The 14,230-nt window shown below is 41.4% G+C and overlaps 1 protein-coding gene across 2 annotated transcripts in view; it reads left to right on the plus strand.

The window, feature by feature from the left end:
* Positions 1-14,230, plus strand: part of ehmt1a (euchromatic histone-lysine N-methyltransferase 1a) — a 40,755-nt gene that overhangs the window by 16,851 nt on the left and 9,674 nt on the right. For both annotated transcript variants that reach the window (XM_042487744.2, XM_088077238.1), the window contains exons 12-17: positions 3,501-3,623; positions 4,540-4,641; positions 4,754-4,858; positions 6,716-6,870; positions 9,267-9,434; positions 10,732-10,876. In XM_042487744.2, coding sequence (XP_042343678.1) covers positions 3,501-3,623; positions 4,540-4,641; positions 4,754-4,858; positions 6,716-6,870; positions 9,267-9,434; positions 10,732-10,876 — 798 coding nt within the window. The remainder of the gene's footprint in view (positions 1-3,500; positions 3,624-4,539; positions 4,642-4,753; positions 4,859-6,715; positions 6,871-9,266; positions 9,435-10,731; positions 10,877-14,230) is intronic.

Consider the following 14,230-nt stretch of genomic DNA (forward strand, 5'->3'; position numbering starts at 1 on the left):
AAAAGTGAAATGTAACAAAGAAAATAACAATAACAATAACAATAAATAAGTAATAAAATAAGTATGTACATAGAGGAAATAGGGTATGTACACATAATAATAATTAAGTAATAGAATAGTATGTACACAAAAGATGGATTAGAGAATAGTACAAAAAATTTGTTGTGCAAATTACTCTGGGATGAATTTTGGATGAAGCCAGTTTTGTTCCCATCAGCCAGTGATGCTGATGTTATAGAGTCTTATTGCAGATGGGATGAATGACCTGCAGTAGCGCTCCTTCTTGCAGGGTGGATGTCTCAGTCTGTTGCTGAAGGAGCTGCTTAAAGCCCCCACAGTCTCATGCAGTGGGTGAGAGGGGTTGTCCATGATGGATGTGAGCTTTGCTAACATCCTCCTCTCACCCACCTCCTCAATGGAGTCCAGGGAGCAGTCCAGGACAGAACCGGCCCTCCTGACCAGTCTGTTCAGTCTCTTTCTGTCCTGATCTGTGCTCCCTGCTCCCCAGCAGACCGCTGCATAGAAAAGAGCAGATGCTACCACAGTGTCATAGAATGTCTGGAGCAGAGTCTTGCACACTCCAAAGGACCTCAGTCTTCTCAGCAGGTGGAGACGACTTTGGCCCTTCTTGTACAGGACATCTGTGTTATTAGACCAGTCCAGTTTATTGTTAAGGTGAACACCCAGGTATCCATAGGTCTCCACCATCTCAATGTCCAGACCCTGGATGTTCACCTGTGTAGTCTGGGGTGTCTTCCTCCTGCGGAAGTCAATAACCATCTCCTTTGTCTTACTGGCGTTGAGCTGGAGATGGTTCTGCTCACACCAGTTGACAAAGTCCGTGATGACGGTCCTGTACTCCCGCTCGTCCCCCTCAGATATGCACCCAACGATGGCTGTATCATCGGAGAACTTCTGGAGGTGACAGCTCCCAGAGTTGTAGTGGTAGTCTGAAGTGTACAGGGTGAAGAGAAAGGGGGAGAGCACTGTCCCCTGAGGGGCCCCGTGCTGCAGACTACCATATCCGACACACAGTCCTGAAGCCTCACGAACTGTGGTCTGTCGGTGAGGTAATCGATGGTCCATGCAGCCAGGTGACAGTCTACTCCCGCTCTTTCAAGCTTCCCCCTGAGCAGTGAAGGCTGGATTGTGTTGAATGCACTGGAGAAGTCAAAGAACATGACTCTCACAGTGCTGCCGGTGTCCTCCAGGTGAGTCAGGGATCTGTGCAGCAGGTAGAGGACTGCGTCATCCACTCCAATGCCCGGTTGGTACGCAAACTGCAGTGGATCCAGATGTGAGCTCACCAGGGGGCGGAGGTTTCTGAGAACAATCCTCTCCATGGTTTTCATCAGGTGAGAAGTGAGGGCCACAGGTCTGAAGTGGTTGGGCTCCCTGGGGTGCGCTGTCTTCGGGACAGGAACCACACAAGAGGTCTTCCACAGCGCTGGGACCCTCTCCAGACTCAGGCTCAGGTTGTAGATGCGCAGAAGAACCAGGCAGAGCTGATCTGCACAGTCCTTCAGGAGTCTGGAGCTGATGCCATCAGGACCCGTGGCCTTTCTCGCCTTCAGCTTCTTCAGCTCACTTCTCACCTGATCAGCTGTTATGGAGAGGCCGAGGGTGGCGGAGGAGGGGCTGATGAGGGGTGGTGGTGGAGGTGATGGGGCTGACAGAGAGCTGAGGTGGTGTGAAAAAAGAGCCAGCTGGTCGGTGCTTTGATGAGTGGGGGGAGGAGTGGGAGTAGAGTCAAATCTGTTAAAGAACAGGTTCAGCTCGTTTGTCCACTCCTGGTCTCCTGCTTCAGGTCCCCTCACCTGGCCTCTGCTGTGACCAGAGATGGTTTTGAGGCCTCTCCAGACCTCCCTTGTGTTATTTTGTTGCAAGTAGGTTTCCATCTTGGTCTTATAGCTGGCCTTTCCCTCCCTGATTTTTCTCTTCAGCTCCTTCTGCACCCTCCTCAGCTCCTCTTTGTCCCCAGATCCAAAGACCCTCCTCTTCTCCTTCAGCAGGACCTTCAGTTCAGGGGTCACCCAGGGTTTTATGTTAGAGAAACACCGTACCTTCCTGGTGGATACAGTGTTCTCAACACAGAAGTTAATGTAGTCTGTGACGCAGTGTGTAATGGTGTCAATGTCCTCATTGTGTGGGCCGCACAGTACATCCCAGTCCGTGGTCTCGAAGCAGTCCTGCAGCGCCTCAGTGGCCTCCTCAGACCACTTTTTCACATACCGTATGGTCGGGGGTTGTTTTTTCACCATAGGTATGTAAATGGGCTGCAGTCTCACCAGGTTGTGATCTGAGCGACCCAGCGGGGGGAGGGGTGATGAGCTGTATGCATCCTTGGTGTTTGCATACAGTAGGTCCAAGGTGTTATTGTCTCTAGTGGGGCAGTCCACATACTGGCTGAATGTTGGGAGAGTGGTGGAGAGCGATGTATGGTTGAAGTCTCCTGAGATGATGATCAGAGACTGGGGGTGGGATGTTTGCAGCTTGGACACTTCACTGTGGATGATCTCGCAGGCAGCAGCAGCATCAGCCGAGGGGGGGATGTACACTGTAATCGCAATGACATGCGAAAACTCCCTCGGCAAATAATAAGGGCGCAAACTAACCGCCAGCAGTTCAACATCCTTCGTGCAGCGCTGCTCTTTAATGCTAACGTGTCCAGCATTACACCAACTCTCGTTCACATACATCGCGAGGCCCCCGCCTTTCTTCTTACCACTCTCCCTCCAGCTCCGGTCCGCTCTGACAAGATGAAACCCGTCCAAAGTTATGAGCGAGTCCGGAGTGAGTTCGTTCAACCATGACTCCGTGAACATCATGAGGCTGCACTCCCGATACTCCCACTGCAGCCGGGTCAGCGCTGTCAGCTCTTCCATCTTGTTTGGAAGAGACCTCACGTTTCCCATGATGATGGACGGGACCGTCGGCTTGTAGCGTCTCCTCTTCTCCCGACGCTTCACTCCTGCCCTGCATCCCCTCGTCCTCCTACGGAGCTCGGCGGGGATGTCCGGTCTCTCCCAAGACGGTGTCCTGGCCTGGCACAGCGCCAACAGCTGTTCCCGTGTGTAAACAATGGAGCCGTGGCTGAACGGGTCTCCAGATGCGGACTTTAAAAGTCCGAAAACAAGTAAAAAACAGACTAATAGCGTGGCCATTTGTACATGCATAGTTGTGCTGTGCAAGTGCAGTACTACCACTTGAAAGAAAAAAATAAACAAGAAAAGAAAAACCACAATAATAGCTAAAAACACAGAAAGTGGGTAAGAGCCGCTGTAACTGGCTGCCGCACTCACAGCGCCACCTTGAATGCAAAAATTATGGCTGGTGTGGTGACTGCAATAGAAATAAAGCTGCTAATGTTTTGAATATCCATCACCATGCTTCTTGGAATGTTGTCTCCAGAGGAGAAATCTGAAATGGAGGTGTGTGTGTGTGTGTGTGTGTGTGTGTGTGTGTGTGTGTGTGTGTGTGTGTGTGTGTGTGTGTGTTAGGCTGGAGCTAACCTGGACATGTTTGATGATGAGCAGAGAACCCCGCTGATGTTGGCCTCTGAGAACAACCACCTGGACACGGTCAAGTACCTGCTGAGAGCTGGAGCAGCTGTGAGCCACAAGGTGGGTGAGCACACACTCTGTCAGGGTCTCAGTTGGGGTCTGTGTGTCCAGCCAGCCTGATGTGTGCTCATGTTCTTTTCAGCATCTTGATTCATCATTCAGTCCAACCTGGCTCTTATCAATCTCTGCCCCTATTGTAGTACTTTTTTAAAATCACAACATTAATATTTTTATTCTGACTGCCTGAAAGACGCACTGTCAGCGATATGCAGCACGACTGCATCAGTAACAGCTCTGTAGTGTGTGGCCTTCCTGTTATACGGAAATGCTTCCACTAATGTCAGCTGCTTTTTACCGGCTGTTTGTGGGCTGACGCGGTCTTGTGCATCTCGGTGTGAGAAACATTTTCCCTCTCGGCTGCCTCTGTTTTAAATGTTGAAATAAATCAGTCGTGCTGCTGCCTTTAGTTGCAACAGCCTTTAAACAAACTTTGCAGTGGACTATGGTTTGTTCCAGATCTGACGCCACAAAACCGAACCGGTTCCAAACGACTGATGAGACTGTGCCTCTTCTGGGAACGCACTCTTCATTGTCATTAACGCTTGCTGTCATGTTGCAGTGTGTCTGTCTCTAGCAGTTAAGGGTGAGGGGAGGGCGCAGCCCACTTTGAACAGCGGAAGCCCAAAGAGAGCTGCAGAGAAAGTTAAAGAGAAAATCTAGATTTTCATTTTAAAAATCATCCTGAACCACAAATTTACATTAATCAATAACATCGATTCATCACCCAACCCTGTTTCAAGTTAAGGGATGACATGTTTCCTCCCACCCCCTATCATTCTTCTCTTTCTTATTGTGTCTTTCTGTCTTGTTTCACTGACAAGTTTGAACTCAGGAGAATGGAATATCTTTTCTTTAGGACCTAGCAGTAGTGGCATTAGCACAGTGTTTTTGAATGTGAATCATGTTGTCATCCCAGGATATCATGGGCTTCACCTGTCTGCATCTGGCAGCCAAACTGGGACATTATGATATAGTCCATCATCTGCTCTCCAAGGCATCCAAATATATCAACTGTCAGGTAAAACACACACCTCCTCACTTAATAACTGCTGCTAACTATTGTGATGTGGAAATGTAAATGTTAGTATAAATGTTTGTATGAGTTTTACAGCATGTGTGTGTGTGTGCAGGATGACGGAGGATGGACTCCCATCACCTGGGCCATAGAGTACAAGCACAAGGAGCTGGTCCACCTGCTGCTGGCCAGAGGGGCCGATGTTAACATTAGAGACAAGGTGAGCGACCACTTTTACAACCATACCACACACACACAATCACACACACACACACACACACACACACACACACACACACACACACACACACACACACTCTCTCTCTCTCTCTCTCTCTCTCTCTCACGCTGTGTTCACACTTCATACAGCATTTCAGCTTACCGAGGTCAACTCTGACAAGTGTGATCCCGTGGGACACATGACACTTTTCATCTCTAAACGGAGTTAAGTTTTTTTTACAGAGCTCTGGAGAACCAGAGGGGCTTTGGATGCTCGCTCACCTTCAGAAAGGATCTTCACGTGTTTTTGTGATAATTAAGATTAGAGGTATTTTCAATTTAGACACTGTGCAGTATAAGTTGTTTTTTTAGCATAATTTTGTGTCTTTGTATAACAGTTCCAAAAAATAAAGTGCAACTTTCAATCAAATAAAACATTGGGCCTCATAATGGAACCGTTACAGTTCAAATACAGAATTTTTTTTATATGGCACATATAAGTAACCTCGTGAGGCCATCCTGATTACTTGAGCTCAACATTCTGTTTCACTCTCTGTATCAGTCTGGACTCTGCTCAACACACTTTCAAGAAATTACAATCCAGTCTGGCTAATCAGGGATCTACTCTGTAGTTTAAAACATAAGCAGCCAATCAGGGATGGTGCTGTAGCTGATGATGTGACACACAGGCTGCTGCTTGCAAAACAGTAATAGCAGCTCCTTCAGCAACAGGCTCGAACTCTAACACCAGCAGAGTAAACACAGCGATAAGTGAAGTTAAATCAGTAACAGAGCCGATAACCACAATTAAAATACAACAAGAGGATGCACCCACATGGTTTCTTGGACAAAAATGCTTTTTTCGCCTTTTTTCTGACTGGATTTGGCAAAAGCTTGATTTACTAACTGATTGCATTGGTGATGAACAAGATGTTTCCTGGTACAAATCCAATGTTTATTGTTGTTTGGTCACTGATTTGCTGATTGAGGAGCAGATATGAGAGGCTGCAAAGCTGGGAGTCATGACCATGCAGATGCAATGCACACACGGTAATGCACGGCCTTAAGAAAAAGGTTAGTCTAACCTAATGAGTGGTAGTGGCGGTAGTGTGAGCAGGTGATGTGTGTGTTTGTATCTGCAGAGCTCCGATTGTGACTGACACATCACATTTTGTGACCATAGAGCACCAGAGTGACTGGGAGATCTTTGCAATCTGTGAACTGGCTGTTAGCTGTTAGTTTGTTTCCAGCTCGCAGTGGATGAATCCTCATACGGCCGTAACTTTCTGCTAAGGCTAACATCCAACTGTTGCCCGGAAGCTTCAAGTCCACAGCAAAAACATCAACGCCTCCTGCCAGAGATGAGCCATGTCCTTCTAATTAAAAGCACTACATGTTCCGCTTTGATTTATTTAATTATAAAAAATACTTTTTAAAATGTCATTATAAGAGTACTTTATTTAACGTCTCTATAACCTTAGTAATTACATTTTAGTAAATGTAATCATACCAGTAGTGTATTCAACTTAATTATATTACAGTGGCTACTTGATTTGATTTATTGTAACTGCAGTTCATTCAATAATTTTGTCTTCTAGTAGTTAACATTAGTGTAAAGGACTTCAAAATATCGAGATAAATATCATGTATCGCAATATAGCCTTAAATATTGCAATATTGTTTTAAAGCCGTATCACCTAGCCCTAATTGTTATGATACAAGTTTAGTTGAAAATTGGCAAGTATCCCTTTAAACCAGTGGGGACTTTATGGCACGTCACAATATGGCTAGTCAAAGAGAGTACATGCTCTGTCAGAGCAACATGTCAGTGCTGACCTCTCATCTGCTTCTTGTTCAGGAGGAGAATGTCTGCCTGCACTGGGCGGCTCTTACGGGCTGCGATGATGTGGCCCAGGCTCTGCTGGAGGCTCGATGTGACCTCAACGCCATCAATATTCACGGTGACACAGCGCTGCATGTTGCCGCTAGAGGGAACCACCTGGAGTGTGTGATGTGAGTGTGTAGGCTGGAAACAAAAGGTCACTCTGGTTACACAGACCTTTATCAAAATCAGATCAGTCGGTTGTTATTAAGCGTAATATGATGCAATTATGGTCAGGTCTACAACAGTTTGAACGAGAGCCACACTGCACACACTCAGTGTAGAGAGGCATATTTGAAAATTCGACACTCTCAAATTAAAGCTCTGCTTGTAGGTGACCTATAATTTACTGAAATGTTTTATTCCTGTTCCAATACATGTACAATTACAGCACAATATATATATATATATATATATATATATATATATATATATATATATTCACCAGCTTTTATACCGTCAGTGGCAGTTGATTTTAGTTTGAAGTTAAATAATGTTTTAGGAAACAGGAAACATTGGTATTTTAATGATCAATTTGCGTTGTCAAAATATTCAAAATACTCAGTGACTGTTTGCTTAGTCATAGACTCACAGACTTTTAGGGGCAGCTGTGGCTCAGAGGTAGAGCAGGTCACCCTCTAATCAGAAGGTTGGTGATCCGATCCTCGACTCCTTCAGTCAAACTTGTCGAAATTACTGTGGACAAAATACTGAACCCTGAACTGCTCCTGATCACCTTTCCATCAGTGTGTGTGAAATTTAATGTTTAAAAACTGAGTTGCAGGTGGCACCTTGTATGGCAGCCTTGGCCCCCATTGTGTGGATGTGTGTGTGAATGGGTGAATGTGGCATGCAAACATTTTGAGTGGTCAGAAGACTAGAAAACTGCTATATATGTGCAGATCCATTTACCATTTACCATTTGCTTTTTCTTTATCATTGTGGCAGTGGACCTGTTTCTGTGGTCCAGCCATAAAATTCATGTCAATCCATGTTAGACTGAAGGACAGTAAGCTAAGACACTGGTCTGTCTTTAAAACCTGGTAATGAGGTCAATGATTCAGTATGGTTTAGGAGAAGTCCCCACATGTTTTTAAAAGAATTTAGGCAACTCATAAGTTTTTTTGCCCATTCTAATGGAAAGTAAAGTATCTCTCCCCCACCTGTTGAGATTGGGTGGTAGAACATACTCCCACTTAAGGAGAAGGTGATAAGGTGATAATTGCAGTGTTTTACACAGTAATGATAGTGCTAAATGTTTCGAACCAGAATGTATAATTGTCAAGCAGAACCGCAACATGTGAGTGGGGTTGGCTGGAGGTTGGCAGTACCTATCACATGAGTCAGGATAAATCCCAGACAGCTGTGTAATGGACTCTGTACACAAATTTACATTGTAAGAAGCCATACCTTGTGGACGAGTTGTAAAATATGCTGCCATTGTTCATACAGTTTCCACTTCCTGCTCTAAAGAGTCTAAGGGTTTTTGGGCAGGGGTTTCAATGGTCGAACTTATGATATGACACTAGAGGTTGGTCATTTTTTATTTTGGTAAAGAGCCAATAAGGAATCAATGAGGGTTTCTGGGCGGGAACTTCAGACCTAAGGATGTTGATTTGGTATAAATTCCTGAGATGGAAAAAATAAAACAAGTGGGACTTCAGAGGAGTTCTTTTTTAGAAAGCTCTGCAGAGAAGAGCTCTGATAGAGCCCAAAAAATGAGACTCTACATGGACCCACCCAAAATGTCCAGTAAATTATATTTATAATCAACATGACTATACATTTAAAGTTATACTAGAGAATTACCATTACTTTTTAACCACTTTTTTCCAGGTTATGTATTTATTTGTACTTTTTGGGGGTTGTTAAGTACTATTTTTCGGCTAATTTTCTTATACTTTTTACTAATTTCTTGTAAATTTTTGGGTCATTTCTTTTTAAGTTGCTCACGTCCTGCGTATTTTTTTTTTTTTTTTTTTTTAAATCAAGCGAATTTGCTCAGGTTTCAAAGAGTTAAATAAACAGAGCCCTGCTTTTACTTAACTTAACCCCCCCCCCCCCCAAACCCATTAACCTTCCCCACAAAAAAGAAGTTAGAAGTTGATGAGGACACATTAACCCAACCCACCACTCGCAGTGGCCAGGTCCACGACCAGCCCATCTATCAATGTTTACACCTCTCAAGGAGGGTTGAGAAATAAAAAAAAAAAAGTCTTAAGTCTAAGTCAAATTAGTAATGAAAAGCCCAGGTATTTCATGCCATCTGTGCCTAAAAGGAAACATGAATGACGTATATTTATTTATTTAGTTAGTGGGTAAAAGTTTGCAGTGTGTAGGTTCAGTTGATGTCCTGTGTAGGAGCCAGACTTTAAGATAATGAGCACCACCTGCAGAGATTTGGCGGGATAGACATGTATGAGAGTTTATTGTGTTTTAAAGCTTACTTTTTTCCTTTGTTAGATTACATGTGACACAAAAACTGTCTCTAATCTAGTAACCAGACTTCAAACTTCAACATGCGTAGGTTGTTTCTGTCCCGTGGAGCTGACATCAATCAGAGGAACAGAGAGGGAGAGACGCCTCTGGACTGCTGCGTCTTCAGCTCCAAGGTGTGGACGGCTCTCAACACCAACAAGAAGTTGACTGACGCCAGGAGAGTCAGAGACTCTCATGGAGAGAGAGTGCTCAGCAGGTACACCCCCATACTGTGTCACAGAGCGTCACATGATCATCAGAGGAACACTCATTTTCAGACAACTTAAAATAAATAAGATGGTTTTTAAATGGAAATTAAAGCTACAGTCATCGGTTTGATTTTGGCCACATGGGGTCAGAAGTCACTGTTACAAATGGATTATCACATGTTTGACATATTGTGGCCATACCAACCTCATCAGAATGAATATAGCTAGTGTGTTAGCATATTATTGCATTATACATATAGAGCAACAGTCATGTGGGGTCATGTTTCTGACCACATAATGTATGTTGGTAAAAATATTCAGTCTCTCTCTTGTTCTGTTTTTGTTTCACCAACTCCTGAGAAAAATATCTGTCCCTTTACAAAAGAGCAAAATGCTACCATGCTCACAATGACAATGCTGACACACTGATGTGAAGCAGGTATGGTCCCAATGGTCACCATTTTAGTTCAGCTCATTAGAAAAAATTTAAATTTGATCTTATGATGGCACTAGAATAAAAATGAATTGATTACAGTTCATCCTCTTGGAACGCCAATGTCTGAAGCAAATTTCATAGCATTCAATCTAATAGTTGTTGATACATTTCAGTGTGGACAGAAGTGGTGGAGTGACCAACTGACAGACTGCTACTGCCATCTGTACACTGCTGCATGCTGTTGCTGGAAATTAGGTTGATGAGCAATGTGGAAGTGGAGCAAAAAGTGAAGTTGTCAGCTGTTAAACTGAAACAGAGAGCTGAAAAGAGGCTAAAAAGCTGTATGGCACTGTAAAAATATTGACGAGAGTAGCTTTAAAGGTGCTGCATGCAATATTCAGGACATTACAGCAGCAAAAGATAACTGTGAAGATACAGTGGAGTATTGGCATCTTAAGCAGGTACATTCCATTAAAACTGGAAAGTTTAAATTTCCAAGTTCTGATCAAAGTGTTGGCACTTTTGATAATCAGGCTAGCTGTTTCTCCTTGCTCTGGTCTTTAAGCTATGCTGGGCTAACCACATCCTTTCTCCAGCTCTGTGCTGAACACACAGACATGAGACTGGTGTTGATCTGAGACTTAAAGTTGCTGAAAAGTTAGCGTTATTGACAGTAGGTGTGTTTTTTTTAATACATTTTTGTCTTGATCTGCTGCTCCTCATTACTTAAATAGCTAGTCTAGTTAGTTTTCCACATCGTGTTTTCATTATTTATAGTGATACAGATACAGATATCTCTATGCATGCATTTTTCTTTTTACCATAATATGTTTGAATAACAGTTAATAACTCAATTTTACATCTCTTAGGGACATCTCTCGGGGCTATGAAGCAGTTCCTATTCCCTGTGTTAATGGCGTGGACAGTGAGGCGAGCCCTGAAAACTTTAAATACATACCTGACAACTGTGTCACCTCCCCATTGAACATAGACAAGGACATCACTCATTTACAGGTGAGACTGCAGCCCTCTGTAAACTCTACATTTATCACAGTGAGGGCAGTACAAGGAGCACATTTCTTGTCTCTCTGGGTGCATTTCTTTTTTTTTTTAATTATTTTTTTATTTCAAATTTTTTAAAGAAAAACATAACAAAAACATTGACACATAGGAAGTGAGATGGGGTTATTGCTAAACACACAGTGTATTATCTAAGGTTTGCAAGGTCAAAATCTGGCCTGCGTGGTATTATAATGTTCATCCATTTCTTCCAACGTGAAATAAATAGGTCCCTCTTGTAATTCACATCTGCTGTCATTCTCTCCATCCTGCAAATGTCCATTGTAATGTACATCCACATGTTCAAAGTTGGGCTCTCCTGTGAAAGCCATTTTTTGTAAGGGCCTTTTTGCCAGCTACCAACAAAATACTAAACAAATATTTGTCTCTCTTTGGCCATTTTTAAGGCATGAGTCGTAAAAAATTACCTTTCCAGAGGCAGGTGACTTGCAAAATTTCTTGTATTGCATTGTGTATTCCCTCCCAGTAAGTTTTAATAACATGACAGCCCCAGAAAATATGATAATGATTTGCATTTGTATTTCCACAATTTCTCCATCAAGTCGGGCAGTTACCTTCATATTGAGATTTTTGGTAAGGTGTAATAAAATATCTTATCAAGCTTTTCCAGCCAAACTCCCTACAACTCTGTGAGCTACTAAATTTCCATTGATATGCCCATATTGTTATCCACTCTTCCTCCGTTATATCTATTCCTCCCTCCATTTCCCATTTTGTTTTAATATAAAGGGTTGAGTGTGTTTTCCTGTTTACAAGCCCTTTATATAGACCTGAGATAATACCTCTATCTTTATTTGAATCATATGCCCTTTTAAAAAGGGTCTAACAGCTGTTTGCTTGATTCTGCTTCGTATTTTATCTTGTCACAGACAAAATGTCTCATCTGTAAGTAACGATAAAAATCCTGTGCTTCTAATCAGTATTTCTCTTTAATACTTTCAAAACTAATTAGTGTGCCTTCCTTTATTATCTTACATAAGGCTGTTAATCCTTTATATGTCCAATACTTGAATCTAGTATATAATTTATTTGGAGCAAAATGTGTATCATATGCACACCACTTAAGGATCACTATATCGTCTTCTAGTTTGTATTCTGTTATTACTGTTTTCCAAATTTTAAAAGTCAACTTGATCCATGGGTTTTCTATATTTTTCATCAGGTCTTGCATGTTACTATCAGCTATAATTGCTTGTATGGGAATGGTATTCAGGCCCTTTTCAATGCTTTTCCACTAAGCATCATATGAGGGAATACACCAGCATATCATAGGCCTTAATTGTGCTGCCCAGTAGTAATCCCTGAGAGAAGGAAGGCCACATCCCCCTTTTCCTTTAGCCAATTGTAAAGTTTTAAATCGAATTCGAGGCCTTTTACCTTGCTATATGTATCTGGGCATTTTTTTTCCCCAGTCATTAAATTGTTTTTGACTTATTTCTATTGGCAGGGTTTGAAATAAATACAGTCATTTGGGTAGTATATTCATTTTAATCGAATCTATTTATGAGTAAAAACTTAGATGTGGGATTAGGTTCCATCTCACTATGTCCTCTTTAATTTTCCTTTATATTGGTGAATAATTGTGTTCTAATATTTCTGTAAGATCCTTAGGTATTATAACCAAATATTTAAAATACTCAGTTTGCCACGCTAGTTGGTACTGTTAATTTCTTCTGGTGGACTGTAATTGTATTTAAGCAGTTGTGTTTTACTTAAATTAATTTTATATCCTGATAATTGTCTATAATATTCAAACGATTGCATTAGTTTGGGTAAAGAATTTGTTAGTTGACCCAGAAAAATCAAAATATAATCTGCATAGCAGGCTAATTTATGTTCCTTCCCATTAATATTAATGCCTTTTATTTCTTTGTTTTGTCTCATATATTGAGCAAATGGTTCCAAATATAATGCAAATAATAGTGGTGAACACGCACAACCCTGCCTTGTTCCTCTCTCCAAAATAAAACTGTTTGATAAGCAGCCATTTACTTTTATTCTGGCAGTAGGTTTGTTATACAATGCCTGTATTGTTTTAATTATTGTTTCATGTAGGTCAAATTTATGTAGAACTTGATAAAGAAAGGTCCAATTCACTGAATCGAATGCCTTTTCTGCATCAATACTAATTACCGTTGCTGCTATTTTATTCTTTTGAATGTGGTTAATAATTTGTAATGTCCGTTGTATATTATCTTGCGTTTGCCGCTCTCGAATAAAACCTGTCTGGTCATTGTTTATCAAATTAAGCAAGAACTATTCTAATCTTCTATCCATGATAGAAGTAAACAGCCTACAGTCTATATTTAGCACTGATATTGGTCTATATGACCCACATTCTAATTTATCTTTATTTTCCTTCGGAATGGCAGAGATTTTTGCTTCTTTCCAACTGAGTGGTGTTTGTGCCTTCTTTAGGACCCAGTTCAATAATTAGTTTATTCTGTTCTTCTTTTAACACTGGTAATGCCAAAGATTAAAAAAAAACCTGTTTATTTCAGCTATGCTGCCCCCTGCCTTTTTAGAATAAAGAGTCTTATAAAATGTTATAAAGCTCTCTGAATTTCATTTAGTTTACTTTTTATTATTTTTGTGACTGGAAATTTCCAGGCCAGAACTTTCACTGATTTAGATCCACCTTCATAATACTCTTGTTTAGGAAACATTAGATTTTTCTTAATTTCCTGGGTAGTCAAATCTAATTAACAACATTTAATTAATTAATTAATTTCATTTCTTGTTTTCACTATTTCCTCTAATATATCCTGTGCTGTTTTAATTTTATGTTTTTTCTCTAATTCTTTTGATTTGTTTTGTAATTCTTCTAATTTCTTGTTTCTCATCTTTTTCTTATAGGAGGATATTGCTATAATTTCCCCCCTTAATACAGCCTTTAAGGCATCCCACAAAATTGGAGGGGACACATCACCATTGTCATTAATTTCCAAGTAAAACTGGATCTCTCTTTTAATCTATTCTTTAAAGTGAGGATCATTGAGTAGACTCGAATTTAGTTTCTATTTATTAGTTTTTGGTTGTAGGTTTAGATCAACAGACAGGTATACAGGTGCGTGGTCACTTAAATCTATTGTCCTGATTTCATAAGTGTTCACTTTTTGACTTTTCCGAACACCATAAAATAATCTGTTCTTGTATATAGTGAGTGGGGGGAGGAATAATGAGTATAATCCCTTTGTTTAGGGTGTAAGTCTCTCCATATATCGATTAAACCAACCTCCTCAAATAATGTATTCATTTTCTTAATTAGTGACTTCGTATCTTGTGCTT

Source organism: Plectropomus leopardus, chromosome 4, assembly GCF_026936395.1.
Source record: "Plectropomus leopardus strain MGB_pleo_1.0 chromosome 4, ASM2693639v1, whole genome shotgun sequence".
NCBI lineage: Eukaryota > Metazoa > Chordata > Actinopteri > Perciformes > Serranidae > Plectropomus > Plectropomus leopardus.